The sequence below is a fragment of the Lutra lutra genome, chromosome 1 (assembly GCF_902655055.1).
Source record: "Lutra lutra chromosome 1, mLutLut1.2, whole genome shotgun sequence".
Lineage (NCBI taxonomy): Eukaryota > Metazoa > Chordata > Mammalia > Carnivora > Mustelidae > Lutra > Lutra lutra.
In genome coordinates, this window is record NC_062278.1 from 201,476,526 (window position 1) to 201,492,974 (window position 16,449).

Consider the following 16,449-nt stretch of genomic DNA (forward strand, 5'->3'; position numbering starts at 1 on the left):
ATTTTAATTGTGCTTTTATTTAATTTAGAGAAATGGAACTTCTAAATATGTTGCTACCCTTTGCCAGAACCGCACGCTGGTGAGATGGGGAGAGGTGAGAGGACAGAGCCGCCAGAGAAGGCCCTTGTCTGCCCATTGCAGACAGAGAAGGCCCAGTCTGGGCCCGGCCAGCTACTCCGCAGGCCATGTGGATTCTGAGGTCCGAAGCCCCTGAGGCCTGGCGTCCGTGAATGACTGAGCACTTCCGCGGTAGCTGAACAGCGAGTGTGTAACGGCTGCGAGCGGACACCGCAAGAGCTTCACTGAGTCTTCGATGGCTACCCCAGCCAGAGGGTGCACTTCTAGTCACAGCCAAAAACACTGTTCTGTAGGAGACGACAGCCAGGGCCAGTTCCCACAGTCTCACAGTTTGTGCGTATCGGGCTGTCACATGAGGCATCTAGGATGACAAGAAAAGAAAGAGGGTGGAAACTAAAATCTGATCATTGTGGGAAATAGAGAAAAGTTTCAAGGGGAAAAAAAAAATGGTTAATCTTCTCTCTCCCTAACAACTGTTGACATGTTAGTGATCCGAACAAAATTCTGCATAAGATGTCTGTTAGACCTGCCTGCCTTCTCAGGGCAGAGACGAAGCCAACCCATGCCTTAGGACGGTCACCATTACAGCTGCATGCCCAGCCGGTACTTCCAGGGTTGCCGTCCCATTTGCTTGATCTTCCGAGCAAGCCATTCTAAGAAGGAAATTGAAGCAGGAAGTGACTGAGGTATGGGCCAAAGGTTGTTTCTTAAGCCAGCGCAGGGTCTTGAAGCCAAGCAGGACAGAGAGCTGGTCTAGAACCACTTTCTTCACTCCTCTGTCTCCATGATGGATGGTCCTGGATTGCTTTTTCATAGTTTCTTAGGTTATCACTGTTTACTAAAGGCCAATGAGGTCTGCTCATCTTGCTGGTTTGCTTGTGTTGGCACCTAGGAAACCAGATAACTGGGTTCATTGGAATTTCATGGAAAGGGAACGTCAGCGGGCCCTGCTGTAGCAGGGGGGTGTTTGGGGTTTTTTTTAAGATTTTATTTATTCATTTGACAGATTACAAGTAGGCAGAGAGGCAGGCAGAGAGAGACGGGGAAGCAGGCTCCCCATGGAACAGAGAGCCCAATGTGGGGCTCAATCCCAGGACCCCGGGATCATGACCCGAGCAGAAGGCAGAGGCTTCACCCACTGAGCCACCCAGGCACCCTGGCAGATGGGTTTTAGTTTTCTTGGTTGTCTCGAACGACGATTTCACTCACTGTTTATGGATCCTGGTTCCATCTCAAAGATCCGGCGCTAAGAACCCGATCTTTGAGAAAGGGTTGTGTGAATAAGTCTCCTGAGGCTTCCGGGAAGCCGTGTTTGTCTCAGAGAGCTCTCGAACCAGCCCGTGGAGGAGAAGCTTGAACTCCAGCAGCTGCGCTGTCCCCGCGAGGGAAGCCCACCTTTCCGTGAAGCCACGTCCCCTGAAGGTGGAAGGGAAGAGCCGCAAGAGGGGGGCTCAAGTCCCGACGGTCCCCCCTAAGAGTCCCCCTTTCAGACGGTCCCTCCCGGGCTCTCCTAATCACAGGCCACGCGACGAGGCCTGGCAGGCTCGCCAGGATCCTCCGCCTCCTTGAGCTTACGAGACAGAGTTAGGCAAGAGGACAGCGGCCAGCCTCTGGCAGCCCCACACCGGCCCCGGCCAGCCCTCCGCGTCCCCTCTGGGTGCACCAGGCGCCGCTGGCTCACAGCTCCAAGCAAGACGGCTCTTGTAACCAGCAGAGGCTCAATGGCCTCCAAGGAACCTGGACAGAGTCCGCGTGACAGGTGTCTCCCGGGGTCTCTTTCGGTCTCCACAGGTGTGTGTATCTGCCATGTGTCCCCGGCTCACTCATGTGGGCCTCTCCACAGCCCCCAGTGCCGCCCCGTGAACGGGCCCCATGGGGACCCCGGGGACTCCCTGTCCCCCCAGGCAGGGGCTGTGGTGACACAGACGTCGGTCCATCGCTCTGAAACAGGCCCCGGAAGGCAGAGCCCAGAAGGCAGCGCAGTCCCCACGAACCGTTTTCCTACCCCGTCTCTGCCCTTCCAGAAAAGTGAGTCTGGCGCCGCCTGAGCTCTGGCACAGCCCGGGAAGGTGCCCTCAGCAGACGGCCTCCCTGTGCCGTGACCTCTCAGAGGGACGGCAGAGGCACCCTGGCTTCCGAAGCAGGGGGCGAAACACATCTTGCTCCCCAAGTCCCACTTCGTTGTGGTGTCCCTGCCCCTGGAGACTGTCCCCGCGCCAGACCACTCACCACCTGCGCAGAGCCACCCGCACCGACACGACTGAGAGACTTCCAGGAGGTTGGACCCCCAACCTGCAGCGGGCCCTCTGGACAGGGAAGGGGAGTCCCCCCTTTAGAATGTGTCCGTTCCAGGGCCACCACGCTGAAAGGCATCTCAACCCCCCCTTTCCCAACAAACGCTTCAGAGCTCCTCCTTGAGTCTCCTGACCCAGAATTCACAGAGAATGTGACCCCTGCCCACACACAACATCTTTAAAAATATACTAATTGTGATATAAAGGAGAAATCTTAATTTGCAATGAAATGCTCCCTATTATATATGTAAATGTTTGGGCATGACACACATTCTCAAAATTCATAAGCAGCCCTGGCTTCACTCTGACACGTCTCCCCACTCCACTCTGAAAGGTGGCCGCTCTCTCCCTCCAGGGGCCTGTGCAGGGCCCAGTGCACCCGGGAGCCCGTGGCCGCCTCCACCCCTCCATCACCCGCAGTGCCCTGACTCACCATGCTTCTGCCCAATAGGAAACCAGAGAGCTGTTTCTGTTCCAGCCAGAGAGTGCTAGGTCATTAATTAGCAAACCCCCTACCCTGCCCCACAGAGGACTCCAGGGTCCTTAAGTGATGGGCCCATGCTGTGGCTGGTGCCCTCTTGCTCAGGCAGCATCTCCCCAGGCTGTGTCTCTGATGGGGCAGGGGCAGGTAGTCAGAAGGTTGGGAAGAGAGACACAGACACCCTTCATTAGTCCTCATCCAACCCTGGGGGACAGGGGTATTGCCTGTATAGCTGCAGACGCCATAAGCACACACACACACACACACACACACACACACACACACACACACACACATTCATGTGCCCTTACACCAAGCTTCCTGGGTGCTGGGATTGCTTGAGCCCCTCTGTGTTCACAGCACAGCACATGGTACAGGTGCATGTCCCTCTGTGTGGGATAAAGTGAACTGTACCCTCAGGACCACCTGGGAGATACAGGTTGTTACCTCACTTGTCAGATGAGGATACTGCGGATGGAGTAATGTGCCTTGGAGCATCTGCCCAAGTTCACCCAGATAAAGAGCAGCCGAAGCAAGAGTTGAGCTGGGCTTGTTCATGACACCTCCCTCTGGGTTTGAGGTTTGTGGAGAGAGCCTGTAAGTTCCTTGTGCATTCTGTGATTGTTGCCAATGACCCTCATAGATGTGGCTCTCAGAGGGCTTTCTCAGCCCTAGGCCAGAAGGGGACAGGGGAGGCTCACAGGCGTCTTGTGGGGACACTGCCCGAGTCAAGTGGGGAAACTGGGGCCCAGGGCAGGAGGTGGGTGTAGACCCAGCTCACTTTTCCCCTTCATAGCTACTGCTGCTTTCCAGTTCAGTGTTTTAGAATTTGAAATGGGTTTATTGTAGCAAGAAAGAAGAAAGAAAGGGAGGGAGGAAACAAGGGAGGAAGGAAGAAAGAGAAAGGAAGGGAGGAAGGAAGGAAGAAGGAAGAAGAGAAGAGAAAAAAGAAAATAAGCCCAAAATGGAGTTAGTTGCTCTAAGCCCCAAGCCAGCAAACCAGGGTTTAGTACCTAAGTTACCTTCAGATTCAGCCTCTCCCAGGAGTGGAATTGTAAGCCAATCAGTCTAAAATTTCCTGATCAACACTAGTAATCTTCATGAGAGACCCTTGCCCTTCCCCCAAAGGAAGGTGACCTTGCCTAAAATAATACTTTGTTTCGTTAGTGACCTTTTTGTCCCTGCTCACTTCTGCCTATAAAAGCCTTCCACTTTGACCAGCTCCTTGGAACATTTTCCACTTGCTGGATAGTATGCTGCCCCACTCATAACTCACTGAACAAAGCCAATTAGGTTTTCAAATGTACTCCATTGAATTCTGGTTTGGTTTTGTTTTTTCAACAGACTTGGTGGCAGGAGTGGGATCTGGAGTGTACTTAACCAGCACTTGGGGATGAGAAACACAAACCCATTTGCATTCATTTCCAAGGGCCGTGGGTAAGTTCCTCTGGGTCTTGAGTTCTGCTCTCTTTGCACTGAGCACTCGATCTAAGCGGCTTTCCAAAACAGGGCAGGCCAGCTGGAACTGCAGACGGCTCTGCCTGGAGCCAAAGCCCTAGCCTTCAGACCCCCACTCCCAGGTTTCGGAGTGGAAGACCCCCCAGCCCATCATTCTATCTGAAGACACACACGGGAACTGTTAGTGTCACGCACAGTTCCCCTTTCAGGCGCAGTTCCCAGCCTGTCTTCCCCATTGTTGGGGTCTGATGGTTCAACGTAACACATCTCCTGCTGCTCCCCTCTGCCCTCCGAGTGCTCAGTCTAGTCATCCTCTGTCCAAAGGGCCTTCCGACTCCGAAGAGCCTATTCAACAGCTACTTTCTGAAGTAAGACCACCTGACGCTACGGGTGATGCTCTCAGGCATCTTCCACTCAGTCAGAGGCCAACCTAAAGGCCATAGTCACGTTGTCCCTTCCTTTCCCGATCCAGGCCACTGGTTATTGATCTATGGGAGCAACTCTAGATCTCATGAAGATGGTATCTCCTGTACCCTCTCTGAGGCTGCCTCTTGGGCCCATGGGCTTGTTTTTTTTTTTTTTTTTTTTTTTAAAGATTTTATTTATTTATTTGACAGACAGAGATAGAGAGGCAGGCGGAGAGAGAGGAGGAAGCAGGCTCCCCGCCAAGCAGAGAGCCCGATGCGGGGCTCAATCCCAGGACCCCGGGACCATGACCCGAGCCGAAGGCAGAGGCTTTAACCCACTGAGCCACCCAGGCGCTCCCATGGGCTTGTTTAATATGGCCAGAAATACTTGCCATTTTGTAACTGAGTCCAACCTCATTAGGACAGGAAGTCGAGAGGTGAGATACCAGGGTAGGGAAAGCCGCTCTGTTCCAAAAGCCCCCCAAACAAGGAGATGGCAGACTACTGTTCCAAAGACCATCTCCCCCGGGCGTGAACTCTGAGCTTCTCTTATGTCCAGGAAAGGAGGCAGCAGAACGGTGCTGCAGTCGAAAGATGAATGATGTCTGTAGACATCCAGGAAAGACATCCAACTTCTTCATGCCTGTTCATTTGATCTTTGTGTCCAGGAATCTGGTCATGGCACACCTGTAAATATTAAACATAGCATAGTCATTTCTGTACTTACTTCCTTGTTTCCTGGAATGAGGCTGATTTCTGGTAAAAAGCACTTTTTGTAAATCTCAGCTGTAAGCGAAATTCCTTTGATGATTAATATGCGTGCGTGTGGGACTAACCGGAGGTTTCTAAACTATAGGTCGCAGCATCAAGAGAACTCCAAGCAACATGGGTCAGACATGCTAAGTTTCTCCCTGTCACTGTCACTGACAAGGTATTTAAAAGAATTTTTAAGGAGCTCTGTGGCCAGAAGTTAGCCGTGTGTGAAGGCTAATATTTAGAGTCTGATAAGAACTATTTTAAGTAGGCCTTCTCCCCTAAGCTAAATGTATTGGAGGGGGAATAAAAACATCCCAAGGTAGATGGGTGGCTGTGTCAGTCCTGTGATACCATGAAGACAGTAACACAATGTTTTGAGGAAGTAAAAGCAGTTATACTTTATTTATTCATCTAGTATTTGCAGGACCAGAGGTGTGGCTCTAGGAACAATTCAGAGTCCACCAATCATTTTGAGAAATCCCAAAAACCTCACTTATTTATCTCAAAAGGCTTATCCCTTTGCCTTTGAGATGCAAATGTCCTCCTTGGTCTTCTTCATCTATGTTCATGTGTGTCCAACACAAGTGTGTTGGAGATGTGTGGAATTTTATACCTCCAGATAGTATTGCCAAAATTAATTCATACAAGATCTCTATTTAATCAGCTCAAAGAAAATGAAGGGTTTATATAAATTAAACTCTCAGAAACATAAGAGAGGGGCGCCTTGGCTCAGCTGGTTAAGCATCTGACTCTTGATTTCAGCTCAGGTCATGACCTCAGGGGCATGGATTGAGCCCGCTCTGTACTGGGTATAGAGCCTGCTTAAGTTTCTCTCTCTCTCCCTCTCCCCCAGGCCTGCATGTGCTGTCTCTCTTTCTCTCTCTAAAAAATTTTTTTAAAAATTTAGTTAAATCGTAAAAGATAAATATAAGAGAAAAGTAATCCAAGTGATTTTCTGGTTCCCGTGATCTGGGAAAATATTTGGTATTAAGTTTTGGTTTAAGTCCATTGGTTTAATTAAAACAGGCATGTCTTTAGCATTGTCAGCATTAAATATAATACTTTTTCTCTACCTAAGTTTACTGAAGGTCAGATGTTATATTTGTATCAATATATGTTGCAAGTGTTCCCAAAAGTGTTGCATGAAATTCCTCAAGTCTGATATATCCTGTTATAATGTTATTATCATAATTTAAAATTCGTATGTCACAGAAATTTCTTTTTCAACTCTGTGATAATGAATTCTCATCAGCTCTTTAACAACGGACACTTTGAAGTCTTTGTCATTTACTCCGGTGCTTTTACTAAAGTGTGCCTGCAGAAGTGCTCCATCTGTGGGGAGACCCATGGAACATGCTCTAGAATACAGATTTCTGGGAACCTGAAGATCATAAAATTGAACTGGTAAGACTTTCCAGAAGGGATGGAAGCTCTGGATCCGAACAGGACAAGAGTCAATAACATGAGACCGATTGAACTGGGGGGCATGGTTACAGTTGTTGTGACACGCCTGTAATTAGACTAAGTCCTGAATGCTTCTAGTTTCTTCTATCTGGTCCCAAGTCACCAAACTAAATGTTTCCATTTTTCTCCCATCCTTCGAATTTGGAATCCCTAAAAACAAAGACTGCCCTTGGAGCTGCTTAGAAGGGACTCCATCAGAAGGACTCCTTCTTACCACCGAGCTGGTACCCAAACTTACTTTTTTTTTAAGATTAAAAAAAAAGGGGGGGGTGTCTGGGTGGCTCAGTGGGTTAAAGCCTCTGCCTTTGGCTGAGGTCATGATCCCAGGGTCCTGGGATTGAGCCCCGCATCGGGCTCTCTGTTCAGCAGGGAGCCTGCTTCCTCCTCTCTCTCTGCCTGCTTCTCTGCCTACTTGTGGTTTCTGTCTGTCAAATAAATAAATAAAATCTTCAAAAAAAAAAAAGAAAAAAAATTAAGTAATCTCTACACCCAACATGGGGCTCGAACTCAAAACCCCGAGATCAACAGTTACACCCTCCACCAGCTAAGCCAGCCAGGCACTCCCCAGCTCTCTCTTCAGCTCTCCCAACTGAAGGTACTCTACCTGATCCTGGTCCTGTAGGAACCCTGTGTCTTGGTTGTGGCTAAGTTGGGGGAGGGGGTCACCTTTCAGACTGCTGGATTTGTCGTCAGAAATTCTGATCTGTCCATGATGTTAAAGACCCTCTGGTCTGCTTCCCTATCTCTGGTTAACCAGCCCCAAACTTGGGGAACATTGTGTCCAGGATTTATGCAAAAAAAGGACACAAGGCAAGGTCAAAATAAAACAGTCTGCTTAAGCTACTGACCCTTAAAATCGTACGGGGCTCCATGGCCATCATCTTTCCAGTCCTGACCCACAGAGTCCAGTGGGAATTGCCAGGAGGCATTCATGAGTCAGCTTTCACCCACCTTGGCAGGGCCCTGCTTCCCTCCTTCGGAGTCAGGGTAAATGGGGTCATCGTCAGCAAGCTCCACTTCATCCTTGAAAATATCACAGAATCCACTGCTAAAGCAACAGCTGGTCAACAGAAGCCCTTAGGCGCTCCAGCCAAGTTGATTACAGGAGAGCCCTCGATTATCTTTCAGCTGAGCAAGGCGGTGTCCACGCTGGGGCCAGAAGCACCTGCTACACGTGGATTCACACTTCTGGGGAAGTTGAAACTCAGTTACATAAGATCACTTAGCAACCCACTCAGTTTAAAAAAGCTAACTTACGGGACACCTGGGCGGCTCTCTCAGTTAGGCAACTGCCTTTGGCACGGGTCGTGATCCCGGATCCTGGGATTGAGTCCCATGTTGGGCTCCCTGCTCTGCGGGAAGGGAGCCTGCTTCTCCCTCTCCCTCTGCTTGCTCTGCCTACTGCTCCCCCTGCTTGGGCTCTCTCTCTCTCTTCTCTCTCTGACAAATAAATAAGTACAATCTTTTAAAAAATAACTTAAAAAAAAAAGGTAACTCCTTCAAGGGAGCTGACTTATCTTATTTTGGTTGGTTTGGGTCTTGGCTTCGAACTCCACTCCAGACATTGGGAATTACCTGTTTAGAACAGTCCTAGTTATCTCCCTGGCACATTGTATTCTCTGCCCCTCCTAACCACCAAGCCAACTGTCCTCCCCCAAAACCGGAATGTCAAAAAAGGGATAAAGAGAATAATGGACTAACAAATTGTGAGCCTGGAGTTGTAACCTGTGAATACCACAAAAATCTAGCAAACAAACAAACACATCATGACCTCAGAAGGTCGCCCAGAGTAAACGTCAGAATTGCAGAGCAGGAGCTGAGAGCACCCCTAATGCCGTAAGTTTGGACCACATCTCCCTCAGGCAGAGATTGGGCTCTAAAGGAGGGAATGGTTAAAGAAAATAAGGGACAGGCCCCAGATAGAGTCATTTGTATGAAGCTTCTCACGAGCAAACCAAAACCGGGTACCTAACCTCACAGCAGACCAGCCTCTCCCACAAGTGGCATTTTAAAGCAGCCTGGAATTTCGTGACCAGTATTTAGTGAGGTCACCCTAATGACAGACCCCTAGCCTTCCCCTTCCTGCAAAGGAAAGTACCTTTCCTGAAATAATCTTCGCTTTTGTGACTTCCTTGTCCCTGCCCCCTTCTGCCTACCAAAGCCTTTCCCTTTGCACTGCTCTCCAGAGCAACTCTCGACTCGATAAATGGGAAGCTGCCTGATTCCTGACTCACTGAATAAATCCAATTAGATCTCCAAATTTACTCAGCTGAATTGCATTTTTTAACAAAATTGTCTCAATCCCCCTCACCCACACCAGCTTGACACCGGTTCCGTTTTGTTGCAGGGAATGCTGCTGTTCAAAACTTATCTCCATGGTCACCTCTTCCTTGGAGTCTTCCTTGATCTGCAGCCTCAGCAGGCAACTCTTGTCCAGATCACAAGACAGCGCAAGATGCACCCATGGCCCCTGCTGACTTGTGACATCGTCAGAGGCAAGAACAGAGACAGGATCACCTTCCTTCTCCGAGCAACTTGCACAGCACCTGCACACAGGCCTGGGTAAATGGAATGAAGGGCTGAAATGGTGAGGGAATCGAGGGCCAGGGATGGCAGCAACACTTCCCTGTCCTGACTCAGTGGTCGGCTATGGCCGCACTTGTGTTTTGCACAGAGCACATGCCTTCCCGAGGCCTCACCTAAGCCACCAGAACAGGGAAGCCAGCTGGGAGCCACTGCTGATTGTGGAGGTAGGTGAGGAGAGAGACGGTAAAAGTGTCTGTGCCTGGGGGGCTTGGGATCTCCTCGCAAATCCTCCCTCCCCACCCTCCAGGGGAGGCACTGCTGTGGCTCAGAGTGGAAGGCAGTAGCCGTCCTTGCCTTTCTCCCCAGAACTTTAGTCCTGCCCTAAGTAAACATTCACAGCAGTGATCCCTCAACCGCCCAGGAGAAAATCCACTTCATCTCTCCACAGTTCAACAAAAGCATTCATCTTGAATATCCACGGGAACAATACAGCCTGGTTTGCTCAGGGAAACCAGGAGCTGGCAGAGAGAAGGACAAGGTTCTCCCCCACTCCATCCTGCAGACCGTGCAGGGCGGGGCCCAAGTGCCCTAAACGTGCCCTGAGCGCCAACCGCACTGCCAGAGCCCTGCCTGGCACGGTGCCCCTGGGAAGGAGCTGACAGTGCTGTTGAAGCAGCTCCCTGCTCCCTGCTCCCCGCCCAGGGAGGCACCCAGGCCCTGGTGCTCAGACCGCAAGCGGCAATGACTAGGCACCTTTCCTTTGTGCGCAAGGAAAGCAGGCCTGGCGGCACTTGGCCGGGCTCCACACCGGTGCTCACCTTTCACTGGTGCCAGGTCTCTCCCGCCCCAGGCCTTCTGGGGTGACTCCGAGGGTCAACCCTCCCAGTTTGGTCCTGGGATTGGCCAAGGAGACCCAGGATCCCGTCTGCAGTGGCAGCCCAAACACAGGTCTCTCTCCCAGAGGCACAGTGCGGGCTGAGGCAAGGCACCGGTATCGCCTGTTCCAGAGCGAGCCCAGGAGCAATGCGGGTGTCCACCCAAAGGGGACAGCCGCTGACCTTCCTCTGCACCAGCGACCATCCTGGGGAGAGGAGCACACAGACCCTGTGCGGAGAGATTTAAGATGCACAGTGATGAAAACGAAAGCTAGAGGTATAAAGGGTTTGAGGACTTATTTAATTAAAAAACATTTTTTTTTGTTAATCTCTATGCCCAATGTGGGGCTCGAACTCATGACCCCAAGATCAGGAGTCTCATGCTCTACCGATTGAGCCAACCAGACACCCAGAGACCCTATTTTATTTTATTTTTACATTTTATGTATTTATTTTTTAAAATTAACATATAGTGTATTAGCTGCCCCAGGGGTATCAGGTCTGTGAATCATCGGTCTTAGACACTTCACAGCACTCACCATAGCACACACCCTCCCTAATGTCCATCATCCTGCCACCCTCTCCCTTCCCCGCTACCCCTCAGCAATCCTCAGTTTATTTCGTGAGATTAAGAGTCTCTTATGCTTTGTCTCCCTCCCAATCCCATCTTGTTTCATTTTTTTCCTCCCCTACCCCCACGACCCTCCTCCCTGCCTCTGAAATTCCTCATATGAGAGATCTCTCATATGAGAGATATGTGATCATTGCAGAGACCTTATTTGAAATATTTATGTTCATGAGTAGAAAAGAGGTAGATGGAGGAAGACTGGAAGGAAATGCACAGAAAATTTTGACTGCGGTGATCTCTGGATGGTGGGCTTACGGAGGATCGAGGTTTCCCTCTGTGTGTGTGTCCGTCAGGGTCCAGGGACTGGACCTGTTGTTGCAAGGGACTGGCTCATCCACTGCGGGCGCTGGCTAGGCAGGCAGGAAACACGGAGGGCAGGCATCGGGAAGGGCGGTTGGGCTCTCAGGCACAGGAGACATTCCTGCTACAGGTGCCACTATTTTTTTAAAAGATTTTATTTTAGGGGCGCCTGGGTGGCTCAGTGGGTTAAAGCCTCTGCCTTCGGCTCAGGTCATGACCCTAGGGTCCTGGGATCGAGCCCCATGTTGGGCTCTCTGCTCAGCGGGGAGACTTCTTCCCTTTCTCCCTCTCTGCCTGCCTCTCTGCCTACTTGTGAACTCTCTCTATCAAATAAATAAATAAAAATATTTTTAAAAAAAGATTTTATTTTATTATATTTTATTATTTTTTTAGAGAGAGAGCATGCCCATGCATGGGAGTGGGGTGGGGGAGGGGCAGAGGGAGAGAGAATCTTAAGCAGGCTCCATGCTGATGCAGGGCTTAATCTCACAACCCTGAGATCATGACCTGAAATGGAGAGTTGGACACTTAACCAACTGAGCCAACCAGGCGCTCCTCAAGATTTTATTTTTAAGTAATCTCTATTCCCATCGTGGGGCTCCAACTCAACCCTGAGATCAAGAGTCTTATGCTCTACCAACTGACTGCATCAGATCCATCCCAGGTTGTAGCTCAAATAATCTCCTTTTCTAAAAAAAAAAAAAAAAAAAAAAAAAAAAAAACCTCCTTTTCTTTTTTTTAAGATTTTATTTATTTATTTGACAGACAGAGATCACAAGTAGGCAGAGAGGCAGGCAGAGAGAGAGAGAGGAAGGAAGCAGGCTCCCTGATGAGCAGAGAGCCTGACATAGGGCTCGATTCCAGGACCCAGGGATCCTGACCTGAACCGAAGGCAGAGGCTTTAACCCACTGAGCCACCCAGGTGCCCCAATAATCTCCTTTTCTGAGAGTCAGCTGATCACAGACTTCCATCACACCTACGAAACACCTTTACAGCCATACCTAGGTTACTTGAATAACTGGGGGACTACAGCCTAGCCAAACTGACATAAAACAGACCATCATCATACTTTTGTTAAATTTCCTAATTTTCTATACAGAACATGTGGCTACTTACATAATTTTTTTAAAGCAATAAATGACTAAACTACCACAAGATACCACTTGGCATCCACCAGATGGGGTGATCCCTAAAAAAGATAGGGGCACCTGCATGGCTCAGTCAGTTAAGTGTCTGCCTTTGGCTCAGGTCATGATCCCAGGTTCCTGGGATTGAGTCCCGCATTGGTCTCCTTGCTCAGCGGGGAGCCTGCTTCTCCCTCTGCCTCTACCTGCCTCTCTGCCTGCTTGTGTGTACTCTCTCTCTAAAAAAAAATAAATAAATAAAGACAGATGATAACCATTGTACAGGGAAATTGGAACCCTCATCCACCACCAAATGGTGTAACCACTTTGGAAAACAGTTTGGTGGTTCCTCAAAGAGTTGTTTAAAAAAACACACAGTAGACTCAAAAAGGAGTCATCTGTGCTAAACCGTCTGTAAGACTTAACACCTAACTTAGTTGCAGAGCCAGCCTCTCTCAGGAGTGGAATTTTAAACCAATCAGGCTGGATTTTCCTGAGCAGCACTAGTGAGGTAGTCTGTATACTAAACCCCTTTACCCCTTCCACCAACAAGGGTGACCTTGCCTGAAATAATCCTTTTTTTTTTTTTTTTTTTTACTTCCTTGTCTCTGTCCCTATCTGCCTACGAAAGCCTTCTGCTCTTTTCTACCTGCCAGGTGGGATGCTGCCCAACTCATAACTCCTTGAATAACACCAGCTGGATCTTTAAATTTACACAGGCGAATTTCGTTTTTTAACAAAGGTAAGCACGGAACTGCTATATAACCCACTCTGAGGTGTAAACCCAAGAGAACTGAAAACCCATACCCACAGACGTTTTTACGTCACCATTCAAAATCGCGTTATTCATAACAGCAAAGAAGCAGAAGTCAGCCAAATGTCCAGCAACCCCAAAAATGGATAAACCAAACGTGGTGGATCCATGTAATGGGAAATGATTCCTCAAGAAAACAGAGATAGGGCTCCTGGCTGGCTCAGTCATTAAGCTTCTGCCTTCGGCTCAGGTTATGATCCCAGGGTCCTGGGATCAAGCCCCGCATTGGGCTCTCTGCTCGGCGGGAAGCGTGCTTCTCCCTCTCCCACTCCCCCTGCTTGTGTTCCCTCTCTCACTCTCTCTCTGTCAAATAAATAAGTAAAATCTTGAAAGAAAGAAAGAAAGAGAGAGAGAGAAAAAGAAAGGAAGGAAGGAAGAAAGAAAGATAGAAAACAGAGATAAAGAGATAAAGCACCGCTAGGACTGTAATACAGATGAGCCTTGATCGCATGAAGCAGAAGGACTCATCCCCCCTCCCCACCACACATCGTAGGATTCTGTCTATCTGAAATGTCTAGAATAGGCCAGTTCATGGGTGTACAGAGTCGCTCAGAGGTGGCTGTGGCCTGGACAGGAGGGGAACATAGGGAGCAACCACTAAGAGGTATGGGTTTCTATTTGCGGTGATAAAAATGTCCTAAAACTAGATGGTGGTAATGATTGCAAAATTCTAGAATTCTGTGATTGCACAGTTCCAAAAATCACAAAATGGTACTTTAAAAGAGCAAGTTTTGTGATGTATTAACTATATCTCGGGGAAGTTATCATTTTTTTAAAAGAAGCATTACATACAGGAGAAAGGAAGTAGCCACGTGTGCCTGGGTGAGCTGCTTCCCAGAAAAGCCAAAGAGCTGGTGCGTTACCTCCTGTCTCCAGGTTCCCTTCCTCACAGGTGCCTCCCTCCCTATGGTGCTCTCACCCGGTGCCCAGGACCCCAGGGTCTGCAGATGTCCTGGAGAAAGCCAACAGCAAAACTCAATTCAGAATCCTCTCTTCTCATCAGTCTCCCCTTGGCGTCCAGGTCACCAGGGTCCAACCCCTCTCACTGCCAGCCCAACCCTGCCAGGAGGAGCTCACAAGCCTGTGACAATGACAAGCAGGGCCTCAGGCCTGCTGAACTCGAACTGGCCTCCTCCAGGCAGAGAGTAGCACGCCACAGGGCTCTGACCCAGCTCTCAGAGTCTGGCACAGAGGGAGAACTCAACCTCTGTGTTGCAAGAATGAGCCCATTTTGTAGATATTTGGAAACCGAGGCCCGGAGAAGGGCAGGGATCCTCCCAAGACCGTGCAGGTCTCTGATTCCCTCCTCCACTCTCTCCCCTGAGCTCACACTGGGACCTCTCCAGTGAGAGACAACAGTGACTGAGTCGCAGAACCACTTCCTAAAGAACTCTTTGCCAAGTATGTATCAAGGGTTCTAGAAGGGTTGCCACCCTCTGACCCAGTACTTTCCCATTTAGAGCTCTGCTTCTGGAGACAACCTGCCAGGAGGGCAAAGGTTAGGTACCAAAAAGTTCCATGCAGGGTAATATATAATGGTGAGGAATGGAGACACTGCTAACATCCATCGCTAAGGGATGGCTAGTAAATGGGGGCATAGCTCTATGATAGGACAATACACAGCTGGCAAAAATGATGTCTTGGAAGAATTTCAGAATGCAGGAAAATGCAGGAGAGAAATGGCAATTTGTATGTGATCCTGACAATGTGTTAAAAATAATAATTAAAAAAAAAAACCCACAAGAGCAAACACATGTTGAGCCATGACTCTACCTGTTTTCAGCCTCGCCTGATACGTGCGGTCCAGATGTGCACTACTCCCTTTCTCCAGCCCCACTCCAGACCTTGACCCTGTTTTATTTTCTGCATAACAATCCTAATAAATCAGTATTTGTCAAATGAACAAACCACTCGAAAGGGGTCCTCTTTGGGTGGGGTTATGCATGACTTTAATTTACTTTTAAATTTTCTATACCTTCTAGGTTTTTACCAAAAGCATGTTTTACTTTCACATTTAGGAAGGGGGGAAATGTTTTTCAAAGCAAAAGTAAAGACAAAAGTCAACTAAAAAAACCTCAGAGTTCTTGTGAGTGAGTTGAACCTTCCTGGGGGCAACATTATTGAAAGAAGCATTTTCCCAAAAATGCCTCCAGAAGGAAATTTTGGGCTTCGAGAGAAGAGATGGATTTATTAAAACTTAATCAATTTACAAGCCCGTAGGGAACCTGGATGGCTCAGTCGGTTGAGCATCTGCCTTCAGCTCAGGTCAAGATCTAAGCTCCCAGGGCACCTGGGTGGCTCGTGGGTTAAAGCCTCTGCCTTTGGCTCAGGTCATGGTCCCAGGGTCCTGGGATTGAGCCCCGCATTGGACTCTCTGCTCAGGGAGTCTGCTTCCTCCTCTCTCTGCCTGCCTCTCTGCCTACTTGTGATCTCTGTCTGTCAAATAAATAAATAAAATCTTAAAAAAAAAAAAAAAGGCCTAAGCTCCCTGCTCAGTGGGGAGTCTGCTTCTCCCTCTCCCTCTGCCCCTCCCTACCACTCATGCTCATCTCTTTCTTTCTCTCTCTTGTTCTCTCTCTCAAATGAATAGATAAAATCTTAAAAAAAAAAAATGGACAAGCCTGTAGAGAGTGCACTTGACATTGGGGGGGCGTAAGGCTGGACACCCCCTCACACGGGAATGATCCCAGGCCCCTGCAGGCCACAGCCCTGGGTAGTAGTCAAGGAAAGTATCGTGAGGACCCAGACTGGGATGCCAACTCTCCTGCAAATCCAGTGCTGGCCCGTGGCCCTCTGTGGCCAGCCCAGGCGTGCCCCAGGAGCACACATGCATGCTTAGCCCTGCCAAAGCGATGCCCAGCGCTGTCACTCAGGAACGCAAGTGCTCACAGCCATTCACGCCTCATCAGTGCCCGCTCAGCGGATGTGCAGGAGCACCTCTGGGTAACTCTGCCCTCCGCGTCATGCGGAGAGCGAGGCTGGGGCAGGAGGGGGAGCACCCACCGCCTGGGGGAGTGCTCCCAACCCAGAAACATCCCAGCAGCAGCCTGGCTTATGAAACACAGGGACAGCTTTACATAATCACAGGAAATCATGAGAAAAAGCGCCTTCCTAAAAATGCATCCCCCTACCTCGACGGTATTTTTTTCAAGATGGAATTTTGTTTTGCCTTTTTTTGGTTTATAAGAGTCGACCATGTTCACCAGTATTGAATTCCAACAGAAGAGAAAGCTGTAAAGTAGA

The 16,449-nt window shown here is 49.2% G+C and overlaps 1 protein-coding gene and 1 non-coding gene across 2 annotated transcripts; both read right to left on the reverse strand.

The window, feature by feature from the left end:
- Positions 1-5: 5 nt before the first annotated feature.
- On the reverse strand, positions 6-16,039 carry LOC125105495 (uncharacterized). The gene is made up of 5 exons (XM_047739072.1): positions 15,967-16,039; positions 10,283-10,568; positions 9,322-9,496; positions 7,890-7,961; positions 6-439 (listed from the first exon to the last, which is right to left on the reverse strand). The coding sequence occupies exons 1-5, from the start codon at positions 16,037-16,039 to the stop codon at positions 20-22; spliced, it is 1,026 nt and encodes a 341-aa protein (XP_047595028.1). The 3' UTR covers positions 6-19.
- Positions 10,674-10,746, reverse strand: TRNAR-CCU (transfer RNA arginine (anticodon CCU)). The gene has a single exon. It is a non-coding gene; the product is annotated as a tRNA-Arg (tRNA).
- Positions 16,040-16,449: the final 410 nt, after the last annotated feature.